The sequence below is a fragment of the Mobula hypostoma genome, chromosome 25 (assembly GCF_963921235.1).
Source record: "Mobula hypostoma chromosome 25, sMobHyp1.1, whole genome shotgun sequence".
In the NCBI taxonomy this organism is placed as follows: domain Eukaryota; kingdom Metazoa; phylum Chordata; class Chondrichthyes; order Myliobatiformes; family Myliobatidae; genus Mobula; species Mobula hypostoma.
Genome location: NC_086121.1, coordinates 22,306,189 through 22,324,591, shown reverse-complemented (window position 1 = coordinate 22,324,591; position 18,403 = coordinate 22,306,189). Strand labels below are relative to the sequence as shown.

The following is an 18,403-nucleotide window of genomic DNA, read 5'->3' as shown; positions in this document are numbered from 1 at the left end:
AAGTACAAAATAATTTAAAAACAGATTCATTGTTCTAATTCTGCACCTAATTATAATTGTATTGCATGTTACATTTTAACCATTTATTGACAGAATGTATTAAGCAACTTGTTATATTATGCAGCGTATTGAACCGAGGTTTTACATTTTTAAATATATTAATTGAGTTTGCATTTCACGATAAACCCATTCTCAAAGTGAGGTACTGACTTTGTAATAGTTTGCAAAACTTTTCTACTCTCTGGCGTCTTTTTGCGTGTGTTATGTTTTTTTTAAAAGTTGTAGAAACATGATAATATTTATCCGGCAAGGTAACACGACGAATGATTTGACGCATCACTGATGGTCAAGCGAGATAACCCAATCTCACGCTATAAAACAGAACAATGCCCCCAGGAAGGCGATGAAAAGTAGAGATGGCGAGGAACTGACACAAACCCTCGGCTCGGGCTTCGCAGACTCTCATCTCTTTCCCGCGGCGTTCTATTAAAAGAGTCACTCTCGGAGGGAGCGCGTCGCCGCCTCTACCGCTGATAATGGATTAAGCTCACAGGCTCGGTGGGAGTTGTTTCACCGCTCTCCACCTCCTCCACAAACAAGGAGCGAGCGATCGGAGGCATGTGAGAAATTCCTAACCCCCCCCCCCCAGGAGTTGTGCACTCCTGTCGTCCGGATGGTCAAGTTATCGGGATCCAATCCTTGACATCTGATGGTCAATTTCCTTTGAAAGGAGGATTAATGTTCGCAGGCAGATTATTACTTTAAACAGCCCCCCCTCCACCACCTCCCTTCCTCTTTAACAAGGATCGGAAAGTGCACAGGATTAAAAGCACCGACCCCGGGCTCGGGAGAGGTGCGGGGGGGGAATATTTCCCCAGGGGTGTCTGCAGTCTGCAAGAGCGGGGACAACCGCACTCTGCTGGCGACACTAACTGGCGGGAGCAGAAGACATTCGGCAAAACTGCAGTGTAGCCTCCGAAGACTGTAACTGACCCGGGATCAATCCGGCACCATTTACTATTCCCCCCCCCCCCCCACCGCATCTACGATATATATATTTTTTAAAAAAGCTTCGACGTTTTCCTCAAGGCAGCGTTTATTTCTGACGCTGGCCGCGGTGAGCTGGTGTTTTCTTGGCGGACCCATCCGATGCCTCTGATCCACCCACGTGTGAGCACGGCACATCTCTGAACGGGTTGGCGGTGCACCCCAAAACTTCGCTCTCAAAGGCCGGGCGCTGACCATGAGAGGCTGGAGAGTGGCGATCCTGACCACCGTCCTGTGGCATCAGCTCGCCGTGTACAGGCAGGCGACTGCCAGGCGATCGCCAAGGATAAACCAGCACACCGAGCCCTACAACACCACTCTGAGCAACAGCGAGGAGGTGAGTAAAGCTCTAAACTCGTTGTATCTCGCTGCATTTACTCGCCCTTAAAGGGTAGCTATCCGGCTCACTGTCATTTAACAAAAGTCCTTTGCATGGTATCGAGCGTTTAGTGACATTCGTAGCCCTCCCCCGAGACAGAAGGTGCTGCAGTGTGGTGGAGATATGCTCATTTGCCAGGGGTTAGGATGAGATGCGGCGGCGTGAGTTATAAAGAGCCGTGCCCCCTCTAGATTGGGCGCTGTTGGGATGGGGAGCGGACCCCTCTTGGGGTCTGGGGCGGAAGAACTCAGTTTAAAGTCCTGATCCGCAAAGGGCGATTCGATTCTTTTGGGGACCAGTTATTAAAAAGGGAGCGGGTTCCCGCTGGTGGCGATGGACGGCGAATTTGGGTACTGTATTTGTGGGTATAGAAGAGCGAGCGGGCGGGACGTGGAAAACCAGCTGCCGACGGCGGTCTAAACCCAGGGAAGGCGGGGGTGGGAGTCGGCTCCTGTGCTGGAGGTGTGTCCTGCGTTGCGGGGCTCCGGAGGATTTGCACTTCCGCGTCTCAGTGACAACACGGTGAAGGCAGGGCTGCGATTGTCCACTTGGGACAAGTAGCCCTGGGTCTCCCCCTGAGTCTGCCGGTGTTGAAAGCCGAATCCGGCCGGAGTCGGGCAAACCGCAAACAAAAGGCTGTTCGTTCTCTCTCTCTCTCTCTCTCTCTCTCTCTCTCTCTCTCTCTCTCTCTCTCTCTCCCTCTCTCTCTCCCTCTCCCTCTCCCTCTCCCTCTCCCTCTCTCTCTCCCTCTCTCTCTCTCTCTCTCTCTCTCTCTCTCTCTCTCTCTCTCTCTCTCTCTCTCTCTTGCCCTCTTTTACGCTTTCCGAGTTCCGAGTTCAGCCGGTTAAGCGGAGGCGCCACGGGGAGTATCATTCGCAGCAAAACAGACATCAAAGACTGCAAACAAAAGCAGCTTACTGCTGAGTGAGCGCAAGAGACAGGGAAATCACAGCGACTTCTCCCAGTAAACGTGGGACCATTTTCTCCAGAAAACGGCAGTGAGTGGAGAGTAGCTGCGTGTAAATTACGCGCGTGAAGTTCAGCCTCAAGTCAGTGTGCAGCAGCATATTGATTGCGCTTGATTGGAGGTAGAAATTACCCACTGATTGCAGTCCGCTGTTGTCACAAAAGTGCAGCCTTCTCAGTTTCCACAATATCTTGGGAAGCCCTTTCCCAAATCTGTTTTCTTCCAGCTCGCACACTAAACGATCGCATTCTGATTTCAGAATTTTGTCCTGTGAGAGAACTGATCAATATTAAACAGGCCAGGCAGCATCTCTAGGAAGAGGCACGGTCGACGTTTCGGGCCGAGACATCGACTGTACCTCTTCCTAGAGATGCTGCTTGGCCCGCTGCGTTCGCCAGCAACTTTGATGTGTGTTGCTTGAATTTCCAGCATCTGCACATTTCCTCGTGTTTGCAATATTAAACAGCGCAGTGACCAATAATTAAATATTCATTATTTTAATCATGCAGAGCATTATACTCTTATTAAATTCTACTTTTATTGATAATCTAGGCAGTTTCTAGAGTAGGTTACATGGTCGGCAGAACATTGTGGGCCGAAGGGCCTGTTATGTGCTGTAGATTTCCATGTTCTATATTCTAATCCCATTTTCAAAAGCATTAATAAAACTGACCCTTGACACATATGCTTACACCCAAGGGGAGTTTCACATGGAAAGAAGAATGATCTATTATTCTTCCTACCAATGTTATTTAATAGAAGATATTGAATTTAGTTGATTGAAGAGTTGGGGATTTGTGATAAATAAGTTAACTTTAATGGAAACCGGAAGGGTAATCTGTTCAAGCACATCATGAACACAATAGCGTAGTGGTTAGCACAACGCTTCACAGTACCAGCGACCTGGGTTCAATTCCTGACGCTGCCCGTAAGGAGTTTGTACGTTCTCCCCGTGACCACATGAGTTTCCTCCGGGTGCTCCAGTTTCCTCCCACAGTCCAAAGGATGCAGTGGTTGGTAGGTTAATTGGCCATTGTAAGTTGTCCCGTGATTAGGCTAGGATTAAATCGGGGGATTGCTGGGTGGTGCAGCTCGAAGGGCCGATTCAACACTGCGTCTCAACAAAATGTTATGACCTCCCGAAAGTGGGAACTTGAACTCAGAGTTAACAAATTCTTGACTGTGGGAGTGGTCATCTAAACTGTCAGAGAAATACTATATGTGGTTGATTCGCGTGCAGGAGGACGTCCAGGGGCTTGCAGACTTGTCACTGACCAATCAGTTCAGGGGTGGCAAGAACAGGACAAACACAGTAAAAGCACAACAGAGTTGGTTGCATTGTCTGACCATTAAAGAGCAAAATAACCTGAACCCAAAAGGAGAAGATAGTCTTTCATTTAGCTGTTACCATATTTAATGGAGACATTGGTCTTGCCATTGAGATACAAACCTACAGGCACAGAAGCAGCAAGAGTTAAATGCAATGTTACCAAATGTAAAAGTTTCCCTTCTGTAAAGCAGAGGAGGTCTGACAAAGCAACACGCACAAAATGCTGGAGGAACTCAGAAGGTCAGGCAGCACCTGTGGAGGGGAATGAACGGTTGACATTTCTGACCAGGACTCTTCATCAGTTCTGATGAAGGGTTCTGGCCAGAAACATCAACTGTTCATTTCCCCCCATGGATGCTGCCTGATCTGCTGGGTTCCTCCAGTATTTTGTGTGTGTTGCTTAAGATTTCCAGCATCTGCAGAACCTCTTGTGTCTCTGACCTGGCAAAGTATCAAGCTTGACAGTCCCAGGATGAGCAATTGAGTATTCGTTTCAGCTGCTCTTGAATTACTGCAGTTCCAATAGCTGTCCATCTAGTAAACTCCTAATTCCCGGGATAAAGAGAATTACCTCAAATTAATGACAGTAATGACACTGCACACCTCCCACAAGTTTAATTGCATATTATAATAGCACCTCGTGAATGTCAGAGACCAATTTAGTAAGCCAAACATCTGGGAGATGAAGCTATTTATATATCCCACTAATGTAAATACTGCAGATTTATTCCCCAAATCAGGCAAAGTTAAAGGGTCTGATTTTTCTGTTCATTGCCTGAGAGGAATGTTTATTACTTCACTTTGAGCCTCAGGATAAAGCAACATGGACAATAGTTTTCTATGAATCCAGAAGACTCAGACTCCCATCTGGGTTTAATCCAAATAGGCTTCTGGCTGGCAATTTCAAAGTGGTCTCCTTCTGTAGTATGAAGTCCTATGATTTTTATAATCATGCAAGGAGTCAAACACACTTTCAGTATACAATCCTCATGCAAGGAGTCAAACTCACTTTCAGTATACGATCCAGGGTCGTCAGCTGTTGGGGAGCTTGGTCTCAGAGTGAAGAGTCTGATTTCAATAAACTCAACAAAATTCTGCAGTGTTTTTAAAGACTTTGCTCCTCTGGTTTTGCTCTACAGCAGCAGTCAGAGCCACTACACCTCTCGGCTTTGGTTCCCAGTGCAAGACCCTTCCAGTCAGATCCGTAGAGTGAAGGGGCCACGCTAGTCATACAGAGATGGATAGAGCAGGGCACTTTACATGTTACAGTTGTTTCTATGTCCAGACAAAGAATTGCAAAGACCAAAGACCATAAGATATAAGAGCAGAATTAGCCCATTCAATCCATTGAGCCTGCTTGGGCATTCAATCATTGCTGTTTTATTTTCAAGCCTATTCTCCTTCCTTCTCCCCATAACCCTTAACCCCTTTACCCATCAAAAACCTTTGAATCTCTGCCTTAAGTACACTCAATGACTTGGCCTTCACAGCCCGCTGTGGATTCCAGATTCACCATCCCTTGAAGAAATTCCTCCTCATCTCAGTTCTAAAGCAATGCCCCTTTATTCCTCGGCAGTGTCCACAAATCATAGACTGTCCTACTAATGGACAAATCTCCTCACCCTCTCTCTCGCCAGGTTGTTCAGTGTTTGGTAGATTTCAAGGAAATCCTCCCTCATCCTTCTGAATTCCAACAAGTACAGACCCAGAGCCACCAAATATTTCTCATACATTAAGCCAAGGAAAATTGGCATTCTGGAATAAAGCAAATCAAATTAATATTGACCGATAAGAAAACTGAAACATACAGTTTAATCGAACTCTCACCACCCTTTCTCCACAGTTAGACTGGTCTTTTGGAATTTCAGCAATCTCTTGGCAGTGGTTAGTTGGCAAGGATGATATAGAACTACCAATTGGTACTGTGAATGTTAATAGTCTTGTTTTCCCACGTCCTTCAGTGACAAAATTTAGTTTCAAACTGTATCATTCTTTTAATGCAAGGAAGCTGACATTCCAAATGTGTGTTAATTAAAAAAAAAAGAAACTAAATAATGCTTATAGCTGGAAAACCACCCTGAGCAGCATTCATAAGTCCTGACTATTTTCAATATGCTGTCACAACCTGAACCTGCCCACCACTTGAAGGGGTGGTCAAAGCGTGAATAAACACATTACCACTCTGTCCAGGTCTTATTCTGGGTCTACCGTGTCTATCTCTCATGAATTTCCCTTCCGCCAGTAAGCTTATCCATCCCGTCTTGTCTTGCGAATAATTCTGTGGCCGTGTTCAGTGGAATTCTGGGCCCACCGGTTGATCAGTTTCATGGCTTGACGTGAAATGTCAATTGTGGTTTGACCCTGGTCACTCGGTGGGTGGAAGAGGTTGCACAGTAACCAACCATTCCACATGAGCTTCCCACCTTTTTCAAGCCAAGGTTACTCATTCATCTCCCTATTGTTCTCTTGTCTAGTTTACCAGTTGAATGTGGGCTAACTAGTAAACCCTTCATACTGGCATATCCATCTCATCCAGATACATAGATGTTTGCAACGTATTTCTTCATTGTAGGCACGTGGCCAAGTGGTTAAGGTGTTCATCTAGTGATCTGAGGGTTGCTAGTTCGAGCCTCAGCTGTGGCAGCATGTTTGTGTCCTTGAGCAAGGCACTTAACCACACATTGTTCTAGTGTCTGTGTGAGGAGTGGCGTCCCCACACAGACTTCCAATAAGGCATGAAAATGCCCGACGCAGGCCTCAAGGTCTGAGTCGACGTTCCCCTTCCCCTCTTCAATACCCATGCTTCTGCCATTTTGATGACGTGCTTACGAACCATACTGATCTGGGAGACCTTGTTCAGAATGCCCTCTTGATCTGCCCGGAGTACAGTGCCACTGCAGCATGTTCCTGAGCATCCCACCAATTACCCTATATGCTGCTGTATCTGCACTCTTGTCCATGTTCTTCAGGTCTGGAGGGGAAGCACTTATTTTAGAGTTGTACAATACTGCTGCACCTCCCACCCTTCAATGAATGACTCATGTTTGGAAAGGAAGAGCTGAAACAGGCAAATGAGAAAAATAACTATTTCCTCCAGATGCTGAGTCTGCAAGTATTAGCTTAAGTCACAGTTCTTTCCAACCTGGGGTCTACGGACCCCTTGCCTAATGGTGTTGGTCCATGGCATATTAAAGGTTGGGAAGATATCAGCAAAATATTGATTACAGGTCAAGTATGGAACCACTTGATGCAAACTTCCTGAAATCTCTGTTGAAGTCACTATAAAAAAAGGACAGAAGATTTAACTTTGGATGTTCTACTTACAAAGCCCATGTATATGAGAAGCTTACTTACTAATATGGCTCTGAGAATAAGACTGAGAGAATCACTTTGATTGTACATCGTTGAACACATTCCTTAAGCTTGTTTGCTATGAAAGTTGCCTTGCGTCAGAGTCAAGAGTCATACAGTGCAGTCTGGTCCAAAGGTTTCACGTCAGCCAAAGTTCCCATCAAAGCTAGTCACAACTGGTCCACTTTCCTTCCACTAGACCTTTCCTATCCATGCACTTGTCAGTATGCCTTTCAATGTGGTTTTCATTGTGCCTTCCTCAGGCAGCTCAGTCTGAGCACAGGCCACACTCTGGGCAAAAAAGTTGCCTTTCAGGTTCACATTAAATCTCTTCCCTCTCACATATATACTCCCTCATTTTTTTGCCATCCCAATCCTGGGAAACAGACCGGGTGCACTCACTCGATCTACTGTACGTCCCTCAAAATTTTATACACCTCCTCAAAATCACTCCTCATTCTGATGCATTTGTTTGAGGAAATCCAGTCATTCAATTTCTTTGCTTTAGAGATTGCGATTTTGATTGAATTTTCCCAATGCTCATGTTCCAATTTTGTGTCTTTTTGCCACGAAAGCCGATACACAGAACATATCATTAAAGATTCTGTAGCACATTTTTGGCACAACACCTACTGTTCAAACTGTGGCAAGTTTCTTATCGCAGCTGAATGATCCAAGGAATCCAAGGGGTGCTTTCAGACATGCATTGCTTTTAAAATTGAATTGAGGACCAGGTGAAAAACCAACTATTCTTTTTGTGTAATCTGCTATGTTTGTTTAATTTTAGCTTGATATTGGTCCTTCCCACTGATTGTGTACCAGCTTGGCTGTACGTCATCACTCCTTGCTCTGCTGTTACCAGATACGTATCTTAGGAATGTCAACCCATTCGTTTCTGTGGATGAAAATAGTGGGCGGATTGTTCTTAATGCCCAACAAAGCGTTCTCTGTGATTGCTGGATCACAGAACACACCTTTGAATTCCTTACATTGAACACAAGAAGCAAAGATAAAAAAAAGATAACACTTAGCTTTATTTGTCATGTGTACATCAAGACATGCAGTACAACACGTAGTTTGCACCACGTCAAGTCAGCAAGGATTGAGACCGTCAGCCTACAAGTGTCGCCAGGCTTCAAGCACCAACATACAATGCCCACAACTCACTCAACCGTACACACACTTCAGCACCTGACACACCCATCTCACACTGACTTCTGTCTTGCACTGATACATCCATCTCACACTGACACACTCATCTCATACTGACACACCCATCTCACACTGACACACCCATCTCACGCTGGCACACCCATCTCCTACTGACACACCCATCTCGTACTGCACATCCATCTCGTACTGACACACCCATCTCACAATGACACATCCATCTCGCACTGACACACCCATCTCACACTGACACACCTGTCTCACAATGACACATCCATCTCGCACTAACACACCCATCTCACAATGACATACCTATCTCACAGACACACCCATCTCACAATGACACACCCATCTCGCACTGACACACCCATCTCACAATGACATACCTATCTCACAGACACACCCATCTCACAATGACACACCCATCTCGCACTGACACACCCATCTCACAATGACATACCTATCTCACAGACACACCCATCTCACAATGACACACCCATCTCACTATGACACACCTATCTCACACTGACACACCCATCTCACAATGACACACCTATCTCACACTGACACACCCATTTCCTACTGACACACCCATCTCCTACTGACATACCCATCTCATACTGACACACCCATCCCACACTGATACACCCATTTCACACTGACACATTCATCTCAAACAGATAAACCTGTCATGTACTGACACACCCATCTCATACTGACGCTCCAATCTCACACTGATGCACCTATCTCACAATCACATACTCATCTCACACTAACATACCCTTCTTGTACAGAAACATCATTCTTTGAAGAAAATGGCGTGGGTAAAGAATGTAGTTTGATGGGAACTTCAGTGTCCATTACCAAGAGAGACATGGTGGCATCAGCAGCGATCGAGCTGGCTGACTCCTGAAGGATGTTCTTCACAGAGAAGGTCTTTGGCAAATGGTGAGGAATCTAGACGAAGGATGAAACTGGAAGTCAGTAAGCAGAAGTTGTGAGAGAAAGGCCTCAGGTTGATGACTTCATTAGGATCTAAAGCTTCAGACATGAAGCACTAACTGTCTTTTCTTTTACACAGAGAGTGGTGAGTGTGTGGAATGCGTTGCGAGGGATGGCAGTTAAAGCAAATACGTTAGAGGTATATAAGAAACTCTTAGATAGGCACATGGATGAAATGTGGAGGGCTATGTAGAAGGGATGGGTTAGATTCTCTTAGAGTAGGTTAAAAGGTCAGTATAACATAGTGGGCTGAAGGGCCTTTACTGTGCTGAATGTTTTATGTGGTTTGATGTGTCTGTGCCCCTAAGAGAGGCACTAAATGATAGTGATGCGTAAAGATACCTCCCATATGCAACGCATGTGTGTGTGTGTGTGTGTGTGTGTGTGTGTGTGTGTGTGTGTGTGTGTGTGTGAGAGAGACAGGGAGAGAGAGAGGGAGAGAGACAGAGAGGGAGAGAGGGAGAGGGGGGAGAGAGAGGGGGGAGAGGAGAGAGAGAGGGAGGAGAGAGAGAGGGAGGGGGAGAGAGAGGGAGAGAGAGAGGGAGGGAGAGAGAGGGAGAGGGAGGGAGGAGAGAGAGAGGGAGAGAGAGAGAGGGAGGGAGAGAGAGGGAGGGAGGGAGAGAGAGAGGGAGTGAGGGAGAGAGAGAGGGAGTGAGAGAGAGGGGGAGAGAGAGAGAGAGGGAGGAGAGGAGAAATAGAGAGGGGGAGAGAGAGAGGGGGAGAGAGAGGGGGAGAGAGGGAGGGAGGAGAGAGAAACCACTGAGCTTTGATGTCAGTGGGACAAACAGAACTGAGTGCCCTGGGCTCAGTGTTTACCAGTACAGTAGCTGGGACAGTCCTGTTGTATACAGGAGCAGTCCAGGGACTTGGTATCTTGTGGTGAGTGACTCATCTCCTGAAACATCTCCACAAGTCATAAGCATGGTGGAATTATTTGCCACTGGCCTGACGTAAGGAGCTCAGAAGCCTCACAAGAGGCTGGGCAGCATCCAGAACGGAGCAGGACTGGTGTGCACCCTGAGGAGTAAAGGGAAACAATAGGGAGCAGAAGCCGGAATGCAGTAGGAATGGGATGGCTCTGAGCCGATGGACAGAAGTGCGTCACTTGAAAGCAATGTTATGTGGGCCTCATTACATTTTTCAAAGTCAACTTCCCTGGCCCATTTAAAGTCAGTCTTTTATGAAATTCTCAACTGGGGTTCAATTATTATTAATTTTCAGTTTGTCGACACTGCACGCGGGCAGCACAATAATCATTCCTGAAGCCCACTTCTCGGGCAGTGGGCACCAACGGGGAAGTTGGCATTTCTCACCCTTCCCTGGTCTCTCCTGAGAAGGTTGTCGTGAGGGTCATTGACGTCCGTGCAACAACCGGGTGGGGAGCTCCAGTCAGGATTTAGACCCAGAGGCAGCGAAGAAACGCTGACACGTGATCTTTAGGGGATCTTGGAGCTGCTGATGTCCATAAACAGCAGATGGTGTTTCCTTCAAAGGCGCAGAATTCACTCATCTCCAGTGATGGAAGAGGGTGTGTGTAAGGTCTCCACGCAACTCCGTCCTTCAAAGTAAATTTATTATCAAAGTAAGTACGTACGTGTCACCATATACAACCCCGAGATTCATTTTCTTGCGGGCATTCACAGTAGATCAAAAAAATAGAATAGAACCAATGAAAAGCTGCACACAAACACTGACAAACAACCAGTGTGCAAAAAGACAAACTGAGCAGATGTAAAATTAATAATAATAATAATTAATAAATGAAACTGAGAATCTGAGTTGTAGGGTCCTTGAAAGTGGGTCTGTGGGCTGTGGAATCAGTTCAGTGTTGAGATGAGTGATGTTAACCTCGCTGGTTCAGAAGTCTGATGGTTGAAGGGTAATGGCCGTTCCTGAACCTGGTGGTGTAGGACCCAAGGCTTCTGTATCTCCTTCCCAGTGGCAGCAATGAGAAGAGAGCACAGCCTGGACGGTGGGGGTCCCTGATGACGGATGCTGCTTTCCTGTGGCCACACTCCGTGTAGACGTGCTTTCTGACAGAGAGGGCTTTTCCTGTGACGGACTGGGCTGTGACCGCTACTTTTTGTAGGCCTTTCCGTTCTTGGGCATTGGTGTCAATATCCTCACTGCAGTATACCATACCCGGCAGGGAGTGGTGCGTGTGCGTTTGTACGTACTTGAAAATATGTGTGGCTCAGGCGTGTGCACATGCTTGTGTGCGTTTATATACATGTATGCATGTGCACACCCATGTGTGTGCTCATATGTTGGAATTGCACACTTGCACATGCCCATTTGTGTGTGTGCATGTGTTTAGGGTAGGGCTAAAAATGGAAATAAGCCACAAGAGAGTTGTAAGATTGGTCAGCTCCATCCGTAGTATCCAGGATACCTTCAAGGAACGAGGCCCCAAAAAGGTGGTGTCCATCACACAGGACATGCCCTGTTCTCATTGCTACCATCAGGACAGAGATACAGAAGCCTGAAGGCACACACTCAGTGATTCAGGAACAGCTTCTTCCCCTCTGCCACACAATTTATGAATGGACGTTGAACCCTGTCTCACTAGTGTTTCATTTCTATTTTTGCACTAGTTTAACGATTTAATATCGATATACATACTGTAATTCAGATTTTTCTCTCTCAATATTACTACGTATTGTGGTGTACTGCCGCCGCCAAGTCAATAAATTTCACAACACATGCTGATGATCCCGATTCTAAATCCGGTTGCGTTAACCCAAAATAAGATGGCTGACTGTTTCAGAGAAGGGCTACAGTTGTCTCCAGTGGGACATGGGAATGATGTCTGCAGATGGGGCAAACAAATACCAGATGAAATTTAATGTGAAGAAATGAGAGATGACACGTTTTTGAGGATGAATGAGGAGAGAATTAATGCAACATGTGGAAACGCTTTAAGAGGAGCAGAGAGGTTGGTAGGCTGTGTCGCATAGACCATTACAACTGGTAAGAGGAGCTAAGAAAGAGGCTTGCAACTCTGATATCTAAGTCGAGGTAAAAATGAATTAGGATATAAGCTCTAGGTGATGATTGAGGGCAAAGGGACAAGGGTACTCAGGACTAATTAACTGAGGACAAGCAGCTCCATCAGCACCTGTGAAGGAGGCTATGTGTCGAACGTGGCTGCATTCCAGCATCACATTAACTAAAGGCTGTTCCGCTTTTATCGAAAGCCATTTGGGAGCGAACCAGCCCTGGGTTTGATAAATTGAGTGGGTGTGATGGTTTTTCAATCGGAGAGCTTCATCTGGTCAAGGTCTGGGTTAATTTGGAGGCCACAGCATTCAGAGATATAAAATCTTGGAAAGGACCCTTTCATTCCAGTGTGTGAGGGCAATGGGGTCTCAAATGACCTTCTCACTTTCGAAGAGAATGGGAGATAGACCTGGTATAAAGTAAGTCTTGCGAGACCATGGATCTGTGCCTCCAGGGCGCAGGCCTGGGCAAGGTTGTATGGAAGACAGGCTACAAGTCTCCCCTCTCCACGACACCCATGTTGTCCAAGGGAAGGGCAAGGGCCGATACAGCTTGGTACTGGTGTCGTCACAGAGCAATGTGTGGTTAAGTGCCTTGCTCAAGGACACGACACGCTGCCTCGACTGGGGCTCGAACTCACGACCTTCAGATCGCTAGTCCAATACCTTAACCACTTGGCCACCTGGTATAAATCCCTAAATAAAATAATAATCAGACCTCAAGTGGTATGGGTGAAGTTGGCATGTCCAAAGAGATGGTGCCATCTTGAGTGTGTTACCTGTGGTGTGGCTTTAACCAGGCCACCACCGTGCCTTTGACTTGATGGTGCCAGACAACATGACCATCAATTTCCGAAGAGGGCTGTGTGAACTCCCTATTAACACTTTGATGGCAGCTTATTTACTTATTCAAGATTCAAGATGGTTTATTGTCACTCTTCAGCACACAAGCGTAAAGGAGAAGGAAATGATTGTTACTCCAGATCTGACGCAGCATTGAAAAACACTAAGCATAAAGAACACATACAATATAATATATATAAATATAAAAGCAATCTTATAAAGGACAATGTACAAGTATCTATTATATATATAGGCTGACTGTATATACACGAGGTGAGGTTTGGTGATGTGTATGTAGTGGTGATAGGGTGAGTTAACAGACGGAGGGGGTGATCAGCCTTACAGGTTGGGGGGATTAACTGTTTATGAGTCTGGTGGTCCTGCTGTGGATGCTAAGTAGCCTTTTCTCTGATGGGAGTGGGACAAACAGTCCATGAGCAGGGTGGGTGGGACCCTTCATGATATTGCTGGCCTGGCCATTCTATCCGGCCCCTTTCTGCATATACCATATGTCCTCGATGGCGGGGAGACTGGTGCTGGGGATGCACTGGGGGAGTTTTAACTATGATGTGGTACAATGCTTGGCCATTCTGCTGGTTATTCAGAGTTAAGGCGAGGCGACTGTCTAACAGCATCCCATTCACTAACGTAACTACTCTACTGAAAGTAGAAGTGAGGACGCTGTAGTCGTCGTTACGCTGCTCTCTCTGTTTCTGTGTTATGTGTTTACATCTTCCGTTTCTCTGCAAACTATTGCTAATTGGCACCTGCAGTCGAGAGTTTTCTCACAAACTCTTTTCAATGCTGACATCTGCCCATGATGCGATGAATTAGCAGCCCATTTAATTCTGGTCTCACGGAAGAGCACTTTCGAATGCGGATAAGCTGAATAATGTTGCAATAAGTCTTTCAGCAATGAGTAGACTGCCCCAAGCATGATACTTCTGTTTCTGTGGTGACAGACTCCGAACGACAACGCCAGCATAATTGGAATGCTTGTAACTCCTGTGCTGTACAGGAAGGAACTTGTACGATGAGTTTCACACCTTTGCTGTTTGCCCGCTTACAGTGCAGCATCGATTGCTTACATTATCAGCTGTAATAAGGGGGATTATGGTAAAAACGTCTACACATGGCATGTGTTTTCCATTTAGACGTGAAGACTGCGAAGGCCCAAGTAACGTCTGGGCTCACAGCGAAAGCCCTGTGTGTGACCTTGTCTTGAGGACTGATCGTCCTCATAGGGGAATTAGGGAGGGAGGAGTCAACGCTGACAGAAAAAGAAGCAGCAGTAGTTGTTACTTTAATTGAGTATCTGGCCAGTTTATTCACACACACTGTCCTGCAGATGCCAAAAATCTGAAATAATATGCTCAGCATTCTGATAAAAGGTCCATCGGCAAGCTCCATCTCTCTGTCACTACAGTGTATTTTCCATAAACGTTGGTGTCCTCCAGCCATGTAACCACTTTATAAAGCAAATTGCTCGGACAAATTTTGTATTAGTTATATATTATTGCAAGATGAGAAATGGGATTATAAAGATCGTAGCAGAAATAAGCCTTCAGGACTATGTGATCTTGAAGTTCAGGTATTCAGGAATAAAGCTGGGCTCTCATTCAGAGTATACGTACCCAGACCGGTGTCTGTCAGCAAGCACAGTGACGTTAGTCCGGAGCAGATTGAAAAGGTCCGGGTGTTGGGACCAGAGGCTGGTTCTGCTCACTGCTTTGTCTTGGCTCTGCTCTGCTCTGAACTGAGGCTGTGGTCTGCTCCGGCTGCAATGATGCCTGGCTTCGTGTCTAAGGGCTCACTTCCACTCTGAATGCCATTTGCTTATCTCTATTGTTCGCACAATTTGTTTCTCCCCCGCCCCCTGACCCCGCCATTAGGTGTTTGGCTTTTTTAAAATGAGTTCTTTTGGGTTTCCTGTTCTCTGGCTGCCTGTAGAAGACAAATCTCAAGGTTATATAATGTATATATACTCTGATAATAAATGTACTTTGAACTGTGCCAGTTATTCTGGATTTTGCAGGGAGTTTTCTTTCACACTGATCCCTCTTTTGTTATGTGGAAGGCACCCTGCTGGGCAATTAAGTACAAACGTTCTGAAACCACCTATTATTTTGATGGAAGTAAGGCATGGATAGAGGCAGATGAGGGTGCCACTCTTAGAACCAGCTGTAATTTCAGAGTTTACTCTGCATCGCTGTCTGTAAAAAAGTTTGTGCGTTCTCGCTGTGACTGTGTGGGTTTCCTCTGGGTGCCTCAGTTTCCTCTCACCTTTCCAAAATGTACAGCTAGTGTTAGTGAGTTTTGGACACGCGATGTTGGCGATGGAAGTACGGCGATTTTTGTGGTCTGTCCAGTACAATCCTCACTGATTTGATTTGACACAAACACCACATTCCGCAGAATGTTTCAACGTACATGTGACAAATAAAGCTAATCTAATCTTTGAGGGGGCTTTGGAGGAACTCAGCAGGCCAGGAAAAAAGTACAGTTGACTAGTGTGCTGGTACCTTTGTGTTATGGAAACACTGAGTGGCAGGTCGTCTACCCATCACCTCTGCGGAACTTTTAATTTCTGTCTTCTTTTTCCCTCAATCTTGAGCCACAAAACATATTGATGCAATCCCAAAGTAGACATGCCAATAGCTATACTTGATTAGGAGCTTGAGGAGACTTGGTATGTCACCAGCACCTAGCGAATTTCTGCAGTTATACCGTGGAGAGCATTCTGACTGACTGCATCACTGTCTGGTACGCGGGCCCAATGCACAGGATCAGGAAAAAACCCCACAGTGTTATAGACACAGCCCGCTCCATGATGGGCACTAGCCCCCCATTGTCAAAGGCATCTTCAAAAAGTTGTGCCAACATTAAGGATCCCTACCATCCAGGATAAACACTCTTCTCATCACTACCATCAGGGAGGAAGTACAGGAGCCTGAAGATACATACTCAAAGTTTTAGGGACAGGTTCTTTCCTTCCGCCTTCAGGTTTCTGACTGGCCCATGAATACTGCCTCACTATTTTTGCTCCCTTTTCCCACTACTTATCATTTAAATGTATTTCTTATTGTGACTTAAAGTTCATGCATTTGCACTGTACTACAGCAAAATACCAGATTTCACAACGTATGTCAGTGATAACCAACCTCATTCTGATTCCCTGTTGCAACCAGGAAAGCGCCCCAAATCAAAGTTCAGAGTGAAGCTTATATCCCAGTACGTACCAGGGGTGATTGATAAGTTCGTAGCCCAAGGCAGAAGGAGTCAATTTTAGAAAACCTAGCACATTTATTTTTCAACATAGTTCCCTCTTACACTTAGTCCCTCACACACTTAGTCCAGCGGTCGTGGAGCATACGGATCCCTTCTTTGTAGAAGTGGTCCACAGCAGGGGTGATTGATAAGTTTGTGGCCTACGGTAGAAGGAGATGAGTTATTAACTTCAAACTTTCCGCATTATCACTCAAAGAGTTGAACTGCACCTGCATGTAACGAGAGCATCTTGGACCTCCAGGTGGTCCACAGCAGGGGTGATTGATACGTTTGTGGCCTAAAGTAGAAGGAGATGAGTTATACAGCTCTCGTTACATGCACGTGCAGTTCCACTCTTTGAGTGAAAATGCAGAAAGTTTGAAGTTAATAATTCATCTCCTTGTACCATAGGCCACAAACTTATCAATCATCCCTGCTGTGGACCACTTCTGGAGGCCCAAGACACCGACTTCTACAAAGAAGGGATCCGTATGCTTCACGACCGCTGGACTAAGTGTGTAAATGTAGGAAAATTAAATGTGCTAGGTTTTCCAAAATTGACTCCTTCTGCCTTAGGCCATGAACTTATCGACCACCCCTCGTACATACCTCCACGTTGAGCCCTGAGAGTCCTGCTCCTGTTTATAGCTGAAGATCTTGCCTGGTCCTTAGGCCGGGAGAAAGGGAAAGAGCCAAGGCCAGTCGGAAGATGCCGGACTGCCCGTGAGTTCAAGTCCAGCAGCGCCACTTGGCTGCCCAGTGCCAGGTGTGGAAGGCTGTCCAGTCGACATCCTGGGCCACGCGAGAAAGCAACAGCGTAACCGTAGACTGAAATAATCAGAATCAGGTTTATTATCACTGGCATGTGTCGCAAAATTTGTTTACTTAGCAGCAGCAGTACAATGCAATACATGATAATATAGAAAGAAAAAAAAGTAAGTCTATTACAGTATATTTTATAGATTAGAACTAGAGCAAAAACAGAAGTAATACATCTTTTTTAAAAAGTAAGGTCGTATTCATGGGTTCGATGCTTCTTACTTGCAGCAACATGACCCTCATTTTGTTACTCACTAGCTGCAATTTATCAGCTATGCACCGTACTTCACTATTTCTCACAACTAGAAGTTTCTCCGTGCAATTTCTACACTTGCACACCGCTGAGCTTGTGGAAGGGCATGGGAGAACATGTATGCATCACAGTGCGGGAGCAGATCCTTCAGCGCACCGGGGCCTGTGGGAGACACTAAACCTGCCATGAATCCCCTTTTCTCTCCACACTCCCGTTGCCCCCCTCCGGGTCCCAACACTTCCCTGCCCACAAGGAGCAGCTTACAGTGGACCTACTGATTTACACCTCATTCGGGTGTGGGATGAAATGGGAACGCCTGGTGTGAGCATTTGCTCACACCACACTGACGGCATCAGAGGTCAGAATTAAAATTCTGTTTCTGGGACCACAGGGCAGCAGCTCTACAAGCCACTCATGAGAACTTCTTTCTCGAAGTCACCTCCACTCCATTGGTAAGGCCTTGGGCAGTTCTGGACTTTCCAGTGGGAAATCCCTCCTAAGTACTCAGACAGCTGGTTAATCTGAATCCCCAGGCTAAACCAGCTGTCGAAGGATCTAAATGTCTCTGACATCCACAAACATTCAGAAAGTATTGAAAACAATTTTTTTTTAGAAAATAAACAAAACTGTAGACAGTTAATATCAACAGAAAAACAATTAAAATCAATTCAATTAAACAAAGAAATTGTAAATGACCCAAAACTGCAATCTCTCACTTGCAGCTGCGCCTCTGCATTAAAGTGAATGGAGCTGTTGAACTCGTGCCAGATGTAAACTGGCATGGATTCATTGGGCAGATTACACAGTGTAACTGCTGGGAAACAGCAGGCAGCTCACATCCACCTCCGGACTCCTCGATTAGACTACAGTAAAAATGAAGGCAGTGATCAGCCAGGGAACTCTGGGGCTTCTGCACGTGTACACACATGTTTGCCGTGGCCTGCGTCGGTATGGAAATCACTGGCAGGCCCGTGTG

The 18,403-nt window shown here is 45.9% G+C and overlaps 1 protein-coding gene across 2 annotated transcripts in view; it reads left to right on the top strand.

The window, feature by feature from the left end:
• Positions 1 to 433: 433 nt before the first annotated feature.
• The window catches only part of c1qtnf12 (C1q and TNF related 12), a 79,734-nt gene continuing 61,764 nt past the window's right edge, over positions 434 to 18,403 (top strand). For both annotated transcript variants that reach the window (XM_063032983.1, XM_063032982.1), the window contains exon 1: positions 434 to 1,384. In XM_063032983.1, the coding sequence (XP_062889053.1) occupies positions 1,244 to 1,384 (141 nt within the window). In that variant the 5' untranslated portion in view covers positions 434 to 1,243. The remainder of the gene's footprint in view (positions 1,385 to 18,403) is intronic.